Source organism: Haemaphysalis longicornis, unplaced genomic scaffold (genome assembly GCF_048455015.1).
Source record: "Haemaphysalis longicornis isolate Haplotype H1 unplaced genomic scaffold, Haemaphysalis longicornis Haplotype H1 scaffold_2, whole genome shotgun sequence".
In the NCBI taxonomy this organism is placed as follows: Eukaryota; Metazoa; Arthropoda; class Arachnida; order Ixodida; family Ixodidae; genus Haemaphysalis; species Haemaphysalis longicornis.
In genome coordinates this window covers 177,369,502-177,391,202 of record NW_027526295.1, presented here as the reverse complement: position 1 = coordinate 177,391,202, position 21,701 = coordinate 177,369,502, and the positions used below count along the sequence as shown (strand labels likewise).

Sequence of the window (21,701 nt, the reverse complement as noted above, 5' to 3'; positions counted from 1 at the left end):
ATGATGGACTTTTTTGGAATCAAATTCGATGTGATCGCACAGGGTCTTCTTGCAGTTTTAGTGACTGTCAAGAATTTCGCTTGTGTTTATATTCTTAAGATCCGATGTTTACCTCCTTGAATTATTTCAATTAAACGTTGTTTGCTACCGGTTATAATACGTATAGAGCCGGCTTTCAGAAGCTGCATAGTCAAGTTTGGCACTGCATGAAACGTCACGTTTTCTTAGCGGTCTTTATTGAATAGCTTGTGAGTTTCTCTTGGAAATAAAGAAAGGGGCTTAACGAGCTCAAAACACAACAGGGCAACATTCGCGCTTGGTGCGATTGGAACCAGGGTCCTCTGTAATGGGAGACGAGCACGGCACCCGTGTAACATGATTATGGCAGACTAAATGTTAACCTAGTGAATGCATGGGTTTGGGCCTTCAAATTAGAATTGTGTGTTAGAAGCACGCACTCTGTTCTACAGGAGACCTTCTGCATGATAATTACAGAAGAAGCAATTAGCTAAAAAGTAGAGCCCATTCCCACTAATAGGGTATATGTTAGGAGCCTAGTCTCCCAGTCATGGTAACCGAAAAAGGAAGAAAACATTTCAAAGCAAAGTAAATTACAATGGTAACGGGAGAATTCCACATGCGCACTACGGGACATGTGCCAGCGTCAGTGAATGCGCTGCTTTCCATGCGAGGCTTCTCCTGCAAATTTCACCGCTGTGGTGGATGTTGCGGTGGACTGCGACTGCCAGCGACAGAAGCTGTGAAGCATGGCGCCACACACAGTACCAGCGTATGCATTCCACAATTCAACACTACTACTGCCATCACATTCACCATCATCATCATCATCATCATCATCATCACCAGCCTATCTACGCCCACTGCAGGGCAAAGGCCTCTCCCATTATTCTCCAATTACCTCGGTCCTGTGCCAACTGTGACCAATTCATCCCCGCAAAATTCTTGATCACATCTGCCCATCTAACATTCTGCCGCCCCCTGCAACGCTTGATCAACGCTTGATCAAGGACGCAGCGATGGCGTAGAGGTAGAACACCCGCCTCGCGTGCAGAAGGACCGTGGTTCGAATCCCGTTGCCGGACAATTCCCACCGGATTAAAAAAAAATCCGCGTATTGATGGAATTCCACAAAGGGGCTTGGGGTGCGGCCCGACCCCGGCGACCATTGCAGGTAATGCACTCCCTCACCAGAGCAGGATTGGCCACCCTGGTGTAGTAACGGTCACAACCTCCCATGAATACGCCAATTAACCCTTCACATTCACTACATGAGAAAGAGTTCTTTGCTGTCCTAAAATATTTGTAGATTAGGGATGTGCAGGATCCACGCTTTCTGAAATTCGCTCCCTTGGCCGCACCAATCAGTCCTTTACCAGCAAGCCCATGCGCATTTGTAGGTTGTACAGTGAGCGATCAACTTTTCAGCACAGTCATGTTTATTTTTCTTTGTTTTTTATTCAGAGATCACTCGCACTAGCCGAAGGCGCTAAAGCAGGGGGCGCTACAGCATGGCCATAAAAAATCTTCATTTTTACAGCACACTAGCCCACCAAACAACTTGTTCCACTCTTTAATGGCTCTAACAGAAAAGGATTTAGTGAATTTACCAAATTAAGCAAAGCAAAGCATTTCGCAAATTAACGGCATTTTATGACATTTGGATTGCTAATGCTGCCACATGAGTGTCAATTTTGAATTGTACCGTGCTTTCGTTAAAATCTAGATGAACACAAAAGAAAGCGTCAAACCGTACCACAAATGCATCACGCCTTTATTCAGCTTGAATGCTCACTGTTTCATGAAAGTGATCGTCCGGATCAACGAGCATAAATTCAACAAGACGCGCGTGGCAGCCGTGAAGACTTAGCTACAAGTCGCTCCTCAGCGTGAAGTGGCACTTCCTGAATACAGTCGTCACCTTGCCTTGGCTAGCAGAACACAACCTAGTCAAACAGACCCTGACGTAACGTACCTAACGTTGCACAATCTAGCTAAAATGTGGCGTAATGCAACCTAACATTGCATAATCGATCCACATAAAATAAATTACTTTACGTAGAGCTTTATATTCAATGCAAAAATTAAAAATTGTCACCATGCGTGTCACCGTTGTGATGTCGAGTCCAACCGACAGTCAAGTGGTGCGAGGGAACGACCTGCAATATTACTTCTTGGTTGCCACGTCAGAAATATTGTGTCGTTCGTGGCATGCATCCAGGTCTTTGGCGTTGGCAATATGTGAGCGTTCAATTTGTGACAAGTGATTCTTTGTACAAGTGTGCGTTGGGTGTTTGACCGTTGATTTTCTCTCCAAGTATGAAATGACATGTCGCAGTCTCATAAATATGTGTCCTCTCCGGCAGGACAGAAGTTAAAGCACGGTGAAATGCGTAACACGACGTAATAGCAAATGTACAGTACATTCAGTAATAAACTTCATTGGCGTCCTGGTCTAAAGACGTGCTGCGCCCTGAAATGGCAGTGGGGCTTGCGTGGTCTCCAAAATGACTTCAGGGAGAGCTGGCAGTTCAAATGGCTATAACACTACAAAATTTCACCTATAGGTGTTGTAGGTTGTTGATACGACTGAAACATCTTCTTGGAAAGCCCTGTTAACCTCTGGTTGTCGAGTAACCGGCAGTTTCGTGCGAAACGGCAGGATGCCGCACCTGTAAAATATATTTGAGAGAAAAATGAGCAAGGAGTCATATTATTGTTCGGTATCACAAGGTGCATGCTTATACATGCCTAGTCTGAGATTAATCTGCGGGGACGTTTAAAGGAACAGCCTAGAAAAAGAGGCACAACAGGTTCTGGAGGACCTTCAGGGACAGATACAAAATAACAAGGAAGGTACACAACATTTACAGGCAAGCACAACAGCTTCCGTATTTATACGAGTATGTTTATAAACGCACCTGCACTATTACAATACATTCAAATGCAAACAACGCAGCTCGTGGCTTTTGGAATATGGTGTATATTCTGGCTATGGGCCGCATGTGCTCAGTAGGAATACGCTACAAGAGTTTATTTTGATAGTAAACATCGAAAACCATCGTTCAGCGAGTGAGCATATTCATTTGGCCCTCCCCCCTCCACCCCCCCCCTCCTTACGCTACCGTTATCCAACTTTATTGAGCACCTTTCTCCTTCTACGCAGCGACGGAGTTAGATGTAGCGGTAGTTTCGTGCTCGCAGATGCCGTACAGTTGCACTAAAAACAACAATATTTCTTTCACGACAATGTTTATAAAACAAAGTATAGAAAATAAAAAAAAATTTCTTAACTACTTGCACTAACCGCAAGGATCATACATCTCGACATCATTGAGTGCCAAGGAAGTTCTCTACCCATTTTATGCAAGCCAGAAGTGGGTACAGAACCGAGGCTATAGGGGCGTTCTTTTGCACCAAAAGCCACGTCCGGGGCGGGATTATGTTTTCAACTTTTCATGTTAGTTTCGAAGTGTCCATTTCGAGCCAACTATGATTTGCTAAAACCAGGCTAGCCGAGTAAAAGGCAGCATGTCGCTGGACAGAGGCCTCGCAAGTGTCACTACGTCACGATTGAAATGGACGTGAAACGGACCTTTTCGGGACGGACACAGCTCAGAAGTCGGCCCCAGATTGTTTTTGACGAAACAATTACAGCTACAAGCCGCATCTGCGATGCAAAGACGGTTCCGAACCCAGGTGAGGTCACTAAAAAACGAAGAAGACCGACGGGTTGTTATTGGCGCCACTAGCACGTCGAGACAGAATGGTGCAAATAATAGAGAGGCTTAGCTGACCGTTTTTGACGGCCCGCTCACCGCGAGCAGAGCGTCAGCAGCAAAAATGCTTTTAGCTAAGCGATCACCGCATGTTCCTCGCCGGGGAATCATTCCAGCTGCTGCTCGTGTCCTGTGCGTGTGTAAACCAAAACTTCATCCAAAGGAAATTTAATTGACATTTTAGGCACTCAAATAAAGCAAAACACCATGGTTAGTGCCTTGTTTCACCTATTTTAATATAATTTAGTCGCCGACATGATATAATGGTCGTAAATATATTTTAAAGAAGCAGTTAAACTTTCGAATAGCCAAGACAAGGCAGTCTTTCTCGGATGCATAAAAGAAGGCCCTCGCTTCGGTCGAAGATTTTCGCTCGCGTTCCAAACGCCGTTGAGGTGTGTGACATCTTTCTCCTATTCGGAAACTTTTAAAGACTATATTCTTTCTTGGGCTACTTAAACGCGAAAATTTCTGTCTGTCTGTCTGTCTGTCTGTCTGTCTGTCTGTCTGTCTGTCTGTCTGTCTGTCTGTCTGTCTGTCTAACTCGATTGCACCCTGCACCCAGTAAAAGAGAAGGGGCACAATCAGTTTATATACCCACATCCATATCTAAACAAAGTCTTGTGACAATGTTCATACTTGTCAACATTGTTGGACAAGAACTGAACATTACGCAAATGTGAAGAAAATCAACACATAAGTGACATTGGCGGTGTTCCTTTATAAAAACATCATGGATGCTTGATTTTTGCGATAGCAAATGAAGTACTACACGCACTCCAGAAAAACACATTTACTCCGTCGCCCGCTGTCGCCCGCGCCACTATGAGCAAACCTCCAGCGTGTTTACCTTAGGAGGAGCGCAACGGGAGAGGAACAGCATGAGAGGTGAGCGAGAAAGGAAAGAGTGGCATTTACTTGGAAGACACCGACGAAAGACTATCGCATTTTGTCGCCACTTGCAACGAAAGTAGCAGACACGTGGCCAATTTTTTCGCTGTTCAGTCGTTCATGTTTCAGCTGAAGAAACGGAGTGCACTGCTGCGCGCTCGCTTTACTGGGGTAGCACCTTGGAATTCCGCGCGAGAGCACAAGCAGCCGCGACGGTCCGCCCAGCGTGCCCGGCGAGCGAAGCGGAGCACCGCTCCAGTAACGACGCTTGCGCCGGAGCGCGCTACGCATGCTGAATTGTGCTCCTGCACCGTAATAAACGGTCAGCTAAAACTATCTAACAACTGGATTCTACCGCACAGATCCGGCAAACTGCACCCCGCTGACATTTAACCCAGCAAAAGAAAAAGAAGCGTTCGCGTGCTGGTAATAGGCAGGCCGCATAATGAGCAGCGTCGCTGACGTAGCCCATGCCGCAGTCGCCAGTGACTACATCACGCTGTATGGTTGCTTGGGTAGCTACGGCCGTTCCCCCGTATGATTTTCCCATGCGTCACTACGCTACTCAGCACGTGTTTGCTCCATTAACGCTGCCTATGTTTTCCCCCGGATATGCGAATGCTCGCAAAAGAATATGGCATTCGCTGGTATAGGGTGATTTCAAAAGAAACATCTAAGGGTGTAGTGTGAATGATACTCGTGTGGGTGATTTTTTTCCATTGTTAGGAATTTCCGGATCCGCTTACAAACGCCAACTGACCTTAGTTTCTTGGTAGACTTCTCTTGCGCAGCCGTCGTGTCGTCACCACTGTTGGCGAAGATTGGGCAGAAACAGATCCCGGTGCCTTGGCCCAAGCTCTCACCGTCCTCGATGGTCTGGGGCATGGCCACGCCCATCGTCTCGGGCAGGAAGAAGACGAGCACTCCGGCTGCCAATGTTATGCAGCCCATCACGAGCATAGGGAGGTAATCGTCCAGCTCCGCCTGAGGGGGATTTGCAAAACGCAGATATGTGAGTTTTGACGATTTCAAGTGCTAATGCTGCATCTGTAAGCACGGAGTGAACTGTTGCCTAATTGTTTCTAGTGTTAATGATCGGGATTCTAGTTGTACAACGTTGGCAAAGGTAGAGGTACGTTAAGAACGTTCATAAACTATTCACAAAACTCCGGGGCCGTGCCCACTTCTATAGATGGTGGCCTCCTCTCTCTCGCCCCCCCCCCTCCCCTCAAAACCTCAAAAGAAGAAAGTGGCCGCCCAAGCGCAACTGAAAGACAAGCACCGAGCGTTTGGTGTTTTTTGCATTACCTCACATGCCAAAAACAGAATTGCGTAAGGGGAGAATAAAGAAAAAAGAAAAATGCAAAGCGCAGAGGAACAATCGATAAAACACCGCGCGCACGAGAGAGAGAGAGAGAGAGAGAGAGAGAGAGAGAGAGAGAGAGAGAGAGAGAGAGAGAGAGAGAGAGAGAGAGAGAAACTTTATTGAGCCAAGCTCTGTTACGGGGACGTGGTGGCCGAGGCTTTAGCCTGGCGGTGACAATGGCAGCCCAATTCGTCAGGGACGCTTGAACCTCCGGATCACAGCTGCCAGCAGCGCCCTCTCCCAGTGCTCGTCGCAGGTGATGGAGGGAAAAGGATCATTGGGTCAAGCAAACAGGGTGTGGGATAGGGTGGTGGGAACGCCGCATATGGGGAAGTTCGGGGAGGGAAATAAAGACGGTTGAATGCGATGGAGCAGCGCGTGACAGGGGAGGCTACCTGGCTGCAGAAGGCGCCACGTGCGTCCTTGCACGTTGTCGAGACCGGCATGAGCAGGGGGATATACACGGTGGGCGAGGCGGAAATGGGTCGCTATGTCGTGATAGCTGAGTAGGCTATCTCTAGCTGATCTGGCACCGTGCGAGGAAACGAGGCTGTGGCCGGCTCGGAAAGTGAACTCTCGAGCAGCGGAATGAAAAACGTTAACTTGGTCCATTCTCTGGTCAGTAGGGATTTTCTCTCTCTCCCCCTCTCTCTCAACAAATAAAAGTGGAAGCAGAATAAAACAGCATACAATACCTAGTGACATGCAATTGCATCCAAGCCCTATACTATAATGCAAAAATAAACAATAATAAGAAACTGTCGAGTGATTGAGAGACGAAGTTAAAATCTGTGCAACTAGATTGTTCGGAGCAATCAGTGGTGAGCACGTCGTGAAACGTGTCATGTTTGGGCAAACTGTTGGTGATGCCGGGAAGACCATTTCACAGTGAAGATGGAACGTGGCAGAGCAGATTAGTTGAATGAACTAATTTTTCAAAAACGTTTTTTTTAGGCTGAATTTATTATGTAGCTGTGCGGACATGCGCGTATGTGGCGTTATACACTTAAACTTTTCGTTGTCTTAAACTTGTATGAGGTTGAATAAGGACCTTTAGTTGGCCTGAACACTATATCCAATCTATTAAGCACTGATGCAGGTTAAAGCTAGGTGATTTTAACATAGCAACGCGGCAAGTCACGCTACATTCGCATGAGGTGTGAATTTGAGGGCAGTATTTGTACATATTTACCCTCACATGGGCTCGAAGTAATACGTGAGCTTGTATTTTCTTGTAGTAAGCCCCATCGAGATGTGTTATAGTAAACACCAGCTGTTTCAATAAAGGCATTATGCAACACAGCCACATTAAGACCAAACATAGATGATACGGAATGTTTGAGGAAGCTTATTTTACTTCAGTGGGGCTTCGATAATTGTACGTGCTTTTGTGCTACACCCTTGGAATTGCTTACACCAGTCATGGCCTCCTTTGACGTTCTGTTTGGCCTTTTATGGGTCTGGTTTGGGATTAACTTAAGAAAACTAAGGTTATCTGTATTCAGAACCGAAAAGAAAATAACGCAGATGAGGGAGGTTGGAGGGTGGGGGTGGCAGCATCATGCACTATGGGATCCTTTGCGCTCGCCCACTCATACTGTTCGTTTTGTATACGTCTCCTATCACAAGCACAACAACCAAAAATATATTCTCACGCTCTGAGTAATATGTTTTCATTTGTTACAGGTGACCTTTGAGCAGTTAGGCTCAAAGGTCAGTTAAATTGAACTCAATGTAACAGTTAAAAAACTGTTCAATTTGTTAGTGTTTTGCTAATTTAATGAGCACCTATATTGCAGTACTTCTGATCTGGTGATATTGCCACTTACTAAGGCATTTGTCTAGTTAGTATATGTCAACCTTACATTTTCAAATTGAGCAGTCACCTTTACACCTGGAGAATATCAATATAGGCTAGGATGTCTAAACTGTTACGCTACGGCGAGGGGGACACAAATGCGCTTGAAGCGTCCAATCAATTCTACTTTAACATTTTGTGTACATTCTAACGAAACAGCTGGGGTATTAGAGGAACAAAAACAGACAAAAATATTAGGGCAGCTCGCGAGTAAACAACAAACAATCACTGGGTTTTGTCTGCAAGCACAGAATGTTTCCAGAACTGAAACACCACGGTTCCACTTCGCAAAAAGATCTGGAACATTTGAAAGCTCGCTCACCAGAGCCGCGATCTGGGCTCCCACCAGACCTCCCACATCTCCCAGCAGTCGCTGAAGCAGCACAGCGCGGCCCCGAATCACGGTTGGGAACACCTCGGACGCCACCTGGTACGTGATGTTGAAGCCGCCCGCGAATGCCATGATCATCATGGTCGCCATGACCAGCGTCCACACAGCCGATTCTGCGGAAAGAGACAGAAGGGCTTAATACAGCATTGCCAAACCATATTTGAAGAATTAGAAGTTTTGGGTTGGAGAGGGAGAGAATGGCGTTATTGTATGAGGGGGAATAAATGGCCTGGTGTGAAGAGGGACACCAGGGAGTGAATGGTCGGATCGGCATCACGGGCGATGGTTGTGCTGTCCGTTAGAGTTTTGTGAGGTCGCGAATCACTTGAATTGTTAGAAATCATTTGCAGAAAATTATTTCTTGAGGGCAGGGGATGCTCTACGACAGTTGGCGACAGCGGGTTTAAAGAGGTTGAAGGATGATGGTGAGGTGAAGCTGCCTCTTCAATAACAAGGGTCTTAATCTTGTCGTGGGTCTTGTGCGGGAAGAAGCAGTCCTTTGGGTATCGTCTTGGGAACTGGGTAGCAGCAGGCCCATCCTTCATAATGCTCGTGATAGGCCACTCGAGCAGCCAGAGAGATAGAGAGACAGAACGATATTTAATCCGCTGATGTCAAAAGTTCTAGAGTACAGAAACGAAGGGCTGACAGGTGCCGTGGGATCACAGGTGAAAGGAAGCTAAGCAAATGAGGCAACAGGTGAATTTTGGAGTGTACTGTATAAACTGAGGCAGATGAGCTTTCCCGCATCAGTAGGTGGGAAGGGCTTGCCATTTGTGTACGATTCTGGGCGTGTAACCTACCAGATACTTATTACTAAAGTCTTCTGCGGCTCGAATAAACTTTGGCAGAGAAACGCCAAATGCATCGTACAAGTTGCATGCACATGGCACACTCGGAGATAAGGAGATAAGCGGAAATTATTCTGGGTTGCAGGAGCCTATTATCCGCGTAAGCGGTATATGCTCACACACAGAGTGGGGTTTTTAGGGTCGAAGCCCTTTAGGGGCAGGTGCTGTTGGCGTCTCCTGTCGTCGTCATCGTAATCGTCGTCTCATGTAATCACGGTGCTAAAACACCGGGACACTCGTTTGTGCATCGCGCTAGAACGCTTTGTAACGCGTACTCAAAATACACCGGGACACTCATTTACGTCTCGCGCTAGAACGCAACGTAACCCGTACTAAAAAAACACCGGTCCACTCGTTTGCGCCTTACGCTAGAACGCTTCGTGTTTCAAACACGAGACTTTTACACTAAAGCTGTATACGTCACCCCGCAACGGTTTCATCTTCGCTGGCAAAAACGCTAAAGCGCCAAGAATACATTTACAGACTGCATGCTTCGCCCCTCCCCAGGTTTTACATTAGTGCAGACGATCGCGAATTTTTTTTTTGGTCTCCAGCGAGTCCCAACTGTGCTAGACACAAAATTATCATCAAGGCGCTGAACGAAATACCAATTAAATAGAATTGAACTGAAGGCTAAAATTTTATGGCATGCAGTTAGTCGTCTTCCCAGCAATGGCCTTGCAATACCCCTGTTGTTTTGCGTGTCGGGCTGGCAGCGCAAAGGGAAGGGAACGATGTGTGTATCCGACTGTCTGACGTTAGGCTTAACGCAAAGCTTTAAGGTTTGATGGCGTTAGCCTGACGCATAATGTCCTCTTTGCATGTACTTTTAGGTGCCTGCAATGAGTTGAACGTTTCTTTGTACGTCGCTAGGAAGCGGGTATGCGGTGGCCTGGCCTCAGGGCTAACGGAAAGCTATCAGGTATAAAGATGTCACCGCAAAGTCTGCGAGATGGTCTACGATAAACGGTACCACCAGCCTTAACTACAACAAGTTTGACGCTGCTTGTCCCGTCGTTAGGCTTAACATTGAAAGTGCCCAACAACATTGAATAGTGGTGAATTGGCCTAATTATGATTACCCCAGGGATATTTCCTTTCGTGGGAGTCCCGAAACTCTCAGTGTTAGATATCCACGGGAAGATGTCACCGCAAAGTCTGCGAGATGGTCTACGATAAACGGTACCACCAGCCTTAACTACAACAAGTTTGACGCTGCTTGTCCCGTCGTTAGGCTTAACATTGAAAGTGCCCAACAACATTGAATAGTGGTTAATTGGCTTAATTATGATTACCCCAGGGATATTTCCTTTCGTGGGAGTCCCGAAACTCTCAGTGTTAGATATCCACGGGGCAGCGAATACTCGCCGAAGGGCATTGGCAAACGCTTACCCCCGCTCTTTTTCCAAAAACCTGTCATCATTCTAAGCTGCTGACTCAGACGACCATATATAACGTCATATCTCCATACCATTTACATACCACCGCATCTTGGCTCAACACCGGCGTCAAAAACGAACTTTGCCCCTCGCTCGTCTCAAGCCAGAAATTAATTAAAAAAACAGGGTGTCGCAAAATCCAGACGAGAACCTTTCACCGCGGAACTCGACTCCATGAGGTTTATCCCGCCCTGGACTCCTCAACATGTAAATTATGCCCATCTCCATGCTCCAAATACCCTATATTAAGGGAGTGCTTTCGCACCTTAAATTTGCCTCCTCTCCCAAATCCTTCCCAAGCGCAGTGGGGAGGGCCAGCTGGCTGCTCTCACCTGGAGGATCAGCTACAGCTGATCTCCAGGGTGTAGCTGGGTGCACGTTCGCAGGACACCCTGAACTGGGGACGTCCACCTCATGAGCGAATGGCTCCACCCTCTTCCGTTTTGCTCGAAATAAATGTTCATTCCTCCTCCTGTATTCAACTCCTAAAGTTGACACCGTGTTCCTCAACCTCACTGCATCATACTCCCGAATAAATGTAGTTTGACCGATGCTTTTCCCTGGCTGTTTTACTTCGTGAGATTCCTACATAATAGCACCAACATTAGACGGAGTAGTTTCATTGTTACATAGCATATGCAACACTTACGCCGTCAAACCCCTTTACAGCGTCAATCAGCCCGACATTGTTTTTTTCCAATAAATGCAAAGAGCGGGTAGAATTTGTAGGTGTTTTTGTTGGTTTGGCATTGCGTAAGCTCCATCTTGGGTTTATCCATGCCGCAGGCATTGGTTTTTTTTTTGCGCATATTCACAAACTCAGCAAATGGCAAACTAGTGGAGTGACCAACCTGTCTTAAGCATCCACATAATGAGGCAGATGAAGCCAGCGGCGAACATGAAGGCAGTGTTTGGCCAGCGCCGTCCCAGTGTGTCAAGCGCCAAGATGCAGAAGATGTTCACAGGAAACTCAAATGCGATAGCGATCGAGTACGTCGAGTAGATGTCCATGTCCAGACGTCCCAGTTGCACTTGGGCCACGTGGTAGCACATGCTGATTATGAACCTGTATAGCACGAAGAAAACCAGCGAACGCGCATTTTTCATAATAAGCAGAGATTCCTTCTATCGGAACAGTTTTTAGCCTGTGGAGCAAGGTTGGCAAGCAATACGATACAAATGGGCCTCGATTGTTTATAACATCAAAAGTTTGTTCCAGTGAAAGTTTGTTCCAGTGCAAAAGCGTGAAAAGTTGGGCGGGCGATTTCTCTGCCTGGCAACACTGAAAACCGCCATGTCGGTGGCCGCCCTGCGAGTGAATGCGCTTTGCACCCGCATCTCGAAGAAAAAAAAAAAAACACCAGCGTGCATTGTCTGCTGCGTTTCAGCTTGATTATCGCTAATGGCGTCAACAGATATAATATTAATCGCACTCACATTAAGTGGTGGCGCTCTACCTACCCTTGAGCACTTCGAATCCACGGAGTATGAAACCGCGGCTACGAACGGCGCGTATAAGCAGCATAAGGCATAAGTCCGTAGATGGCTGCAGTTGGCTGCCGCTGCGGATTTCGACGCAAGTGCACCCGCACGGCATGCACGACTTTATGTCTGGTAAGTGCCCTCTAATGCGTGGTTGAGTACAAAAACCGAATAATTTCTTTGGAGAAATGGTTCATGTGTACACCTATTTAGCGCGGGCTTTCTCGTGCGCTAAATGTTTCGCACTCAGCAAAGCAACTCACGTCTGACGTTAGAGCGCGGCGGCTGGCGATCAGCTGTGGCGGCTGCTTCATACGCGTCTGGCGATAGGTAGATCGCACTGCGCTGCACTCAACAGCACTTGGCGTCGAGGTATTACTTTGCGTTCAGTGGGCAACAGTTTGGAAATGATGCAGTTCCTGCTGTCAAACGGACCACTGCGCTCACGTTGCAACCTTTGTGCCACGACCGACTCGCACTCGCTCGTAGGTGTGCGCGGAGGCTGGGGTTGAGTTGCAGATAAGGTTGTAACACTCATGAGCGGAATCATGACTTTTCGCGTAACCAACGCTATCGCGGTATAACTGACTATCGATCACTCGCACACGCCTTGCACTGAAAAACAAGGTCGCGTCGCGGCCCGCGGCCTGCCTGATCGCCATGAAAGCATGGAGGAGAAGAGGGGTGCTTGATCTGGGGGCCATGCGCACAACGTCGCCTTGGCAACAGACGCTTGGCCACAGATATGGCGGCGTACTCGCATGGTTCCTGTATGCATTCCACGCCATTGAATACCGGCTGTAGGCAGTGATGGCGCAGATGCGGAAAAGGGAAGGGCAGATGGCAAGCGTATGTAGCAATTCATAAAAGGAGGATAGGGAAAGCGGCGCGAAAAACATCCTGACTTAAAGGCGGACAAAGGAGTGTAAAGTACAGCTCTCTCCCCTCCCAAATAAAGCAGGACCAGGCGATCAATGGGTCTTTTACACGACGCTTCTTGCACGGGAACATGTGGACTCGCTGTGTGGACCAGCCCCACTCATCCCAGCAGAGAAGGCAATATTTCCTACGCCTCTGCCACATTCACTCCAATCCTGCTGCAATTGCAGGCTATAGACGACGCCCTGTTGTATGCAGCCACCTGCAATAAAGCCTTGCGCACCATCAATCTCCGTACCGACTCTATGCAGGTGATCCATTATCTCAAACAGGTTGCGCAGTCTTCCGTCCTCTGCCAACGAATCCACCAGATCTACAGCAAAATATCGTCAAAAGTGCTTGCGTCATGGGTGCCTGCTCACACCAATATTGCAGGAAATGAACGGGCTGACTTCCTGTCACACACCTGCCCGGCCCCATCATCCACCGCCCAGCTCCCAAGTGACTCATGGGCCACACGAATAGCAGCAATGGAGGGTATTCGACCCCGAACGCGTGCTCTTATACCTCCGTGTTCGGTTCTCCTCCCCCTCAACCTTACCAGGACGGAGGAGGTTGTCCTACGAAGTATACGGTTTGGGGTGGCTCTAACTCCTGACTGTACGAGTGTAGGGCAAGGGGACTACCGAGGGCACGTGAAATGCCTAACTTGCTCTGCTGAAATGGCTCCAGCGAACCTTCACCATCTTTTATCGACATGCTTTTTAACCAAGGGCATTCGAAGAAACTGCTGATTGCAGCAGGCCTTAATTTGCAGCAAGACAGGCGTTACCGTCAGTGGCTCGATGGTCCTGCCTACCGTTCCTCGCTGGACTATATCCGGGAAGATAACCTAGCTTCCTGGATATAGATCCTACCCGCTTAAAAACTATTAAGGCTTGAGGGTATTGAATAAACGCAGACGCAACAACAATGGGCTATAAGGGGTCACTTTTGCACAAGACATATAGAGATCATTTACTATTTATGCAGAGACACTCTAGCAGCGCCAAAGGACAGCGCAGGAGCAGGTTGCCTCTTGCGCCACAGCTTGGTGTATACATGCGTACGTACCAGGCGGCGTAGATTAAAATGGTGATCCTCCGGATGTTGGGAGATTTGAGCATGAGGACGGTGCTTTGCCACAAAGTTAGAGCCTTCTGGGTCACAGCTTGCGTCTCCGATTCACTGGTCTTCACCTGCGGATAGAAAAATAACCGCTGGCAACGTATACGGGTAAAGTGATGAAACTTCCTTCCAGTGCCCGACAATGATATCCCTCAGCGTAGAGTTGTGTTGAAAGGTCTTTCATTACGCAGTTAAGGTGTGCGTTGCAGTTAGTTTCTTAGAGTCACTTCGTAAAGTTGTTGAGCAGACTGAATACACTGATTTGTAGAAGTACTATGATAACATAATGCCCTTACAAAATGGAGGTGGTTTACTCATCCTGCCTCAAAAACGCCAGGCCCGGGAACTAGGATGGGACACCAAAAATCAAAAGGAAAAGCGCTGTGTAGAGCAAGCGGTGTACGCTTTGCCAAGGGAAAAAAATTAAAGCAGTTTTACTCAACAGGAAAGCTGCCATATGCGGAGCACTAATTCGCCAAAGGGGCTGTGGCGCCCTCTTTTGACTAATTTTAGTATCAGCCTGGTGCTGATACCGAAAGTAGTCAGAAGAAGGAGCTCTATAAAGGGACAGTGTATTGAGTTTTCATTAATGTGGGGTAAGTAACGCGATAATTCATGATTGTTTTTTACTTATTTCATATTATTGTGTACTTGTTTGCGGCCTAGCAACGGCAGCCTCCATGACAACGGCGCAGCGCAAGGATCGCCCTCAACACTTTGCATAGAACAAACGTGTGCCTGCGTAATGCAATGGGATCGACATCGGATTCGTAACACGGAGGAATCACGTTCTATCCCAACCAGGGGAAACGGGGTTTTTTCGAAGCCTCTGTTTAGGCATGTGACGCCGCTTGAATGCGTTGGCTAGATACTGTGACCCCGGATGAGCTACGACGACACGCCGCGGCCCTAAAGTGCTCCGCACTTCATAATCATCACGAATAACGCAAATGAAGGGGATGGATGTGATGGTCGGCTCGGAATAAGGCTGACCAACGGCCTTTCGCTTGATGAGCAAGTCTTGTGGTTCGGGGGCCTGTCGTAGAACTGCCAGAACAACGTTGTCCTGCATCTGTTGTATGGCGCTCAGGCTGCACGTCCTTACCATCTACCAATTGATCCTCTACAACATGCCCAGGTCCCAGCGTCGTGGCACCATTCCCTGCATCAGCTGCTTGCCTAAGCCATGGCCCTCATCGGAATACACCAATTCTTCCCTCAAGTTTCCAACGTCCTACCCTAGTCTGTTTCTTCAACCATGGCCGGATCATTGATTTGTAAGACTGAAGCAGCTTTCATTGATGTAACTGGGACTTTTTCGTATATAGTAATTTACCAGCATCATTTCCGTGTCGCGAACATTTGAACCGTCTTCTATATCCGCGTTGGTTGGTCTTTCGCCATCGCCACCATTCGACACAAAGTTACAAAACCACTTAATGCAGTCTTTGAATTATGATTACCATTTCCTCGCCTTGAGTTTTCCATAACCTCAATAACCCCACAGCCGCATTATTTTTTGGCATGTCGGCCTTTGTTAACCCCTCTCAGTTCCCCATTGCTTGAACACCTTCTTCGTACGACATTCATGAGGTATAACCTCTTCTTGTGCGTATGCCCTTGATATTTTTTTACCATCGCCTTCCTCCAAAGTGTTCAAAGGAAGAGTAAGGTCAAACGCGATGTCTTTTTTTTTGTGCAGCTTGTTTCGATTCAGGGGCCAGGGCGCCTCTACCCCGTTCGCACGTGCTGCAAGGTTCCTGTAGTGCACTTTTGCATTGTGGAAAACCCGCCTTCCTCGAAAAACGTGTTGACACAGGCACCGCCAGCTGTGACTCGAGTCGCGGCACTTACAAATTACGAAACAAACCATTCTTCGTTTTAAGACGTGCACCTGCGAAGCGGGCGTTGCAGACGAGATCTCTTATCCTCCCCCCATCAGGCTCAACGAGCGCTGCTACTGCCGGCCCTCACGAACTCGGGCGAGAGTCCTGTGTGTGTCTGTACTATTTTTGGGCCGTGTGCACAGAAGCATAGGGAAAGCACCGCAGCCGTTACGGCTTCCGTTTCTAAAACCCACCCTCTGGTTGCATAGATTCATTCATTTTGCAGCAGCGAATCCATGCTGTCACCCTGTCATGTGAGGTTGTAAGCTACCGGGTGTAGCCCGAAACAACCCATTTCCGTTTGAACCCGCCCCGTTTGAACCCATTCCCGAAACGTCCTTCCCGTTTGGTCCGTCCCTTGTGCGCCCGTTCCCGAAACGCCCTTTCCGTTTGACCGCTTCCTGTTTCAACCCGTTCCCAAAGCGCCCTTCCCGGTTCAACCCGCTCCCAAAACGTCCTTGCCATTTGAACCAGCACCGTTACAACCCATTTGAATTTCTGAAAATATGCGTTATTGTTTTTGAAAGTGTTCCCCAAAATGTGCATCCAAGGAACGGGCCATGCAGTGCTGTAAAAACTTCCACGTAGCAACTTATCTGCAATTGAGCATACGGCCAGTATTTCCGGCCGATAAAAATTCTCGAATGTCTGATGCCGATACTGTGCTCTTGAAGCTTTTTGAAGAAGGAAATGCTGTCGTATTCCTCGTTTGTCAGTGGCTTATGTACGGAATCAAAAAAGTTTGTTCGTGCATTCGTGACTCTCGTCGGAAAAGAAACGATCGCGCTGAAAGAAACCAAATTATGCTCTGGAAAGACTTTTTTTTTTGTCAGTACACCTGCTCTTAGCGACCAGCCCGGCGAGGTAATCAGTCAGGGAGCGAAAGATTTCGCTGTCGAAAAAATTGTGAACGGAGCATCCTGCATCGATGTGGGTTGAAATTCTGACAATTGCACTGATTTTTATAATCAAGAAGCGTGCTCCCAAGTGGATACGTTACTGCAAGTATCCAATCGATGGTACTGCGTGCATTGCATCTGTACTGGCATTTCATAGAAAAGTTCTCAAGCCGGCAGCTGCATGGTTGCGCAAAAACTGTTTGAAGCATCATAGATGGGTGACTACCTAAATTCTGTCTTTTGCTGTTCCACGTACTGCGTGCCCCCCTATGCATTATCCATGAAAAGTGCACGCAGAAGAATACATTTTGGGGTGTTCTTAACGCCTGGATGAAAAATGTGTGCGAACCGTTTCCTCCAAGAAAAATTTGCAGCTTGAGACTTTAGTGGCCATTCTTTTACAGACATGTGTGCTATACTGTACTATACTGTGTACTATGTGTACTATGTGTACTATGTGTACTATGTGTATAATGTGTACTATACTGTGGCGCTTAGCGTTTGCAATTTTTTGGATACATGCTCCGCGTGCTCCGAGCAATTTTCTCGTACCCTGATAATTGCTCTGCACGATTGTCGTTTAATTCGGTCAATAGCAGTGATTTCCCACACTAGCAGTCGCCGTTAGCAATATGGAAGCGTGTCAAAGCGTTCCTGTCATTTCTTGCTCAGATTATCAGCTCAGATACGTCATTTGTCATTTCACCACGCAACCATGTTAATAGCGTCAGCACAGCAAGGTCAGTTGCAATTTTACCACGCAATCCCGGTATTGGCAGTTTGCAATGCCCCAGAGTGAGATTTGTTAAATGGAAGACAGGGTACGGTCTGTACCCGTTCTTGTACGCAAAGGTTGGCCACGCGTACTTCGCGGGGACCAAAATTCCTCAAGGGCAAACTTCGTCTGACAGCTCGTGCATAGCCACCCAAGCGAAATCCTTCTTGACTAACCCCAATTTTAGTCGCATGAGCACCCTGGGCTTTTATCTCGAGTGCAGGTGGCACACTCTACCGCGTCCCCTTTTGAAGTTTCGGGGCCCGGGTTTTTGCTTGGCAGATTTCACCTCATTGTAAGTAGAATGTTCTTTCATATTAATCTGCTTTTGCACGTGACTTCATTCAGGACATGCACAAGCGAAATAAGGTTCATCGAGTCGCAGTAAGCACGCGTATGGTGTCATGCATGACTCTTGCCTTTAGAAGCATGTCGAGGTGTTCTTTGGACACAATCTTGCCGTTTGCCCGGGCTATTCTGTGGAGGTTGTCGAGGGCTTCTTTCTTACGGTCCACCGAGAGCAGCCAGCTCGAAGACTCCGGAACCCACCTTGAAACAGAGGGGGAAACCCACAGTGAGTGAGTGAGTGAGTGAGTGAGTGAGTGAGTGAGTGAGTGAGTGAGTGAGTGAGTGAGTGAGTGAGTGAGTGAGTGAGTGAGTGAGTGAGTGAGTGAGTGAGTGAGTGAGTGGGTCGATGAGGGAGTGAGTGAATGATACAGGATGCAATTGTGAATAATTCTAAAATCGAAGTCAAACTGACTAAATATCATACTGAAAGACAATTTAAACCTACACATGGAGAAGTTACAGGTTGCTCCCGTAATGAAATTTTCTTCCAGCCCTTGCAACCACCCACATTCATGTACCGCTATCTGTTAATCCTATGGCTTTTCTAGCTTTTACTGTTGAAAAAAAAAACGTAAAAAGAGCGAAAAACTGCTCCGGCTAGAAATTTTTCGCCGTATGGCTCCTGAAAGCTGTGAGTGGTTAATGCGACTGGGTTAAAGCTTAGAGGTGTAGTTGCAGAGAATCTCGCTCTCTCATAAGCCGTGGTGTTGTAATGTGGAATTTGATAATGGAACTAAGCCACCTTAACACTGTGCGCCACCTGTGGCGCCAACGCCAACTAAATTACACATCACAACATTCCCTCCTCCCAAAAATGAGCAGAAGACCATCCCTGCAAGCGCAGACGGAATGTCAGGTCCAAATCCAAGTGCTGGTGCGTCAAGTGTAAGGACAGATGCGAGTTGGCCAAGCAACGTGTTGAGGGGTGGGACGAGGCGAGTGCTGAGAATAAGGCTCAGCAGGGATCTACCAGGCACCAACACAAGTCTGCCGGGTTAGCCGATTATGAAACATCGCCGTGATAGTGTGCTGGTTACCTTTGGGAGGAGGGCGTGTTGGGATATGTAATCTAGTTTACGTTCGTGCCACAGTTGGCGTGCAGTGCTAAGGTGGCTTAGTTCCATCATCATTGTTAGTGGCGACAGGTTCGTTACATATAATGTCTGGGACGAGAATATAGGCTCTTGTCTGTTGGTTTGAGGCAGCGTGTGGGTCTCTCTCTTACGTCGGTAAATCTACGTGCGTCAGATATATGTGGGTCGGTTGTTCAATAGGAATGAATACGGGTGTACCCACCAAAGAATGAAGACCAGGAGGATGCCAACAGCGGTGTTGGAACCGACGAGGGACCGCCAGCTGTGCAGCAGGTACGCGTACCAGGGTAACAACGCCCCGAACACCATCCAGGAAGTGCCCCACAAAAAGGCCACCAACGTTCTTCGCTCCGAGACGGTGTACTCCATCACTGCAGAAGGGAATTCAGAGAAAAGCGGCTGTGATTCTGTTTTCTCGAGTGGAAGAAAACAAGGGAACAACGGCTCGTCGAGCTATCCAAAAGTTGAAGACAGGAAAAGCTCCTCAACAAGGAAGGACCTCTGTCTTGTGACATTTTGCAGCGGCAGAACTCTCTCCGAAGCTGTGCCACGCACATGGGGGATGGAACGACCAAAGAAGATCCGAACGCCCAGAGAAGAGGCGGCATATCAAGAAGTGCGCCGCGCAGCCAGGCGAGGTTGTAATCAGTGACGAAGAGCCGAGGACCCCGAACGGGTGCATGCAAGTATGCGTTTGAGCAAACAGCGTCGCCGACAAAATCCCGCCAACGGAGTCATGGAGAACTTTCAGCGTCAGGTCCGCCGATCCCTGGGCGCAGCAAAAGGGCGTTTTCAGCGTGCATTCCTGGACATCGAGTTCGGGCACACCTGCTGCGTCTGCGACCAGCTTTGGTTCGACGTGAACCTCTCTACCGTAAGCTCCGTGCGCAATGCTGTGGAGCAGGAGGTGGATTTGCAAGTTTTACGCGCAAATCCTTTCCTCCTGTGCAGCATTACGAAGAGATGAGGGTGTGCAAGATGTGCCGGGACTTGTATACTTTACTTTGCGTGTGAAGAGTGATATATCTATAATTTATTCTGTATATATATATATATATATATATATATATATATATATATATATATATATATATATATATATATATACATATATATATATATATATATATATATATATATATATATATATATATATATATATATATATATATATATATATATATATAGACATGTTAAATGGTGCTCAGTAACTTAAATAGCGCTCGCTTGTTTAACGTGGTAAAACAAACACAGCTGTGCTGTGACATCAGGCTTGCACCATTGAGCAAGCTGGCTTCCATTCGTTTTGAGTGTCCACTGAAAAAGTATTTCTCCCATAACAGAAGTCGCGAATACAGTGTATACATAGGAAATACCTTTTAAGAGTGGCCTTGGTGTACGGCTCGTGCTTGAAAACATTGATCCTCTCAAAACAAACCTCGGGCACATTTTAAGCACAGAAGAGGTATATTACGAACAAGCCCTTGGAGGAAACTTTACAGGTTATGGGAATCAGGGGGGTTCAGTATATGTCGCCGAAAGGCAATTTCACCGTTGCGTAAAATTTGCGGTTAACACAACGTCCGCCTCATCGGCTTAAAGGGGCCATGCAAACTTGGTTGATTTAAAAGATTGCCTCATTCGAATAACACTGACCCCACCTTTAACGCAAAATTCATTCACACAGGCTATATAGTTAGGAAAAAAATGGCCGTGCGACCCAGGAGCTCAATTTCCGCACTAGAACCTATGACGCATTATGGGCAGCTGTGCAATTAGATAAGGCCGGCAAAATCGAACGCAAGTTATGCAGGGCGTATAAGCTTGCAGAACGAGGTATTCTCGGTTAAATGTAATGCATATTCATTTTATAGCAGTAATAATGGTGGAGTAAACAATGGAACTTACAAAAGTACACGTAAGCATAAAAGTACCAGGGCGTACTGCTGTTGGTTACTGCCCGCACTATGCTTGTCATGTCTGCACAGCAGTCCGAAGCTTCGCGGTTGTCTAACACGATGCTGGCCGGTTTGCGCAAGCGACATTGTCTTACGTGACCCTGTTTGTCGAGCTTACCGAATGTTTCATGAAACGATTGTACCAACCGTAAAAAAAAAAAAAAAAAACAGGTGCAAATACGGTCAGAAACACAGCCAGCGCGCACAGCGGTCCTGCGTGGTGGTGCCATCTATGATGACTGACGGTAAACAACGTGTTCCGCAGTCCGCTGCAGAATAAACAACCCACAAACGTTACCTTGAACACCTATCCTGGTTACGTCATTGCAGACGTCACCAAATACACGATTTGGCGGGACAATCAAAACTTCAACTTAAATTAATTTCTCAGTGAATAAAGCATCGTTTGCTGGCGGCAAAGCACTGGAGGCCCTATGACACACCAAGTTTTTCGAATAAAAGAGACTTGTATTACAGCGAAGCTGTTTAGCAAATCGTAATTTTTTGTGCCCGCAGTCAAAAATACCAAGAAATTGCCGAGCGCGCGCACGTGAGCGCGTGCACGTGAGAGCGGGCCTCGCGCCGACCGCTGGGCAGTTAACAAAACCAAGAAAATTCCC

At 47.3% G+C, this 21,701-nt stretch overlaps 1 protein-coding gene across 1 annotated transcript in view; it reads right to left on the bottom strand.

Moving 5' to 3' along the window:
• Positions 1 to 1,479: 1,479 nt before the first annotated feature.
• The window catches only part of LOC144167531 (solute carrier family 22 member 13-like), a 30,050-nt gene continuing 9,828 nt past the window's right edge, over positions 1,480 to 21,701 (bottom strand). Inside the window, exons 5-11 of the mRNA XM_077696773.1 lie at positions 19,326 to 19,494; positions 18,101 to 18,230; positions 14,068 to 14,192; positions 11,445 to 11,659; positions 8,235 to 8,416; positions 5,449 to 5,672; positions 1,480 to 2,690 (exon numbers count right to left, since the gene is read on the bottom strand). Of these exons, the coding sequence (XP_077552899.1) occupies positions 2,576 to 2,690; positions 5,449 to 5,672; positions 8,235 to 8,416; positions 11,445 to 11,659; positions 14,068 to 14,192; positions 18,101 to 18,230; positions 19,326 to 19,494 (1,160 nt within the window). The 3' untranslated portion in view covers positions 1,480 to 2,575. The remainder of the gene's footprint in view (positions 2,691 to 5,448; positions 5,673 to 8,234; positions 8,417 to 11,444; positions 11,660 to 14,067; positions 14,193 to 18,100; positions 18,231 to 19,325; positions 19,495 to 21,701) is intronic.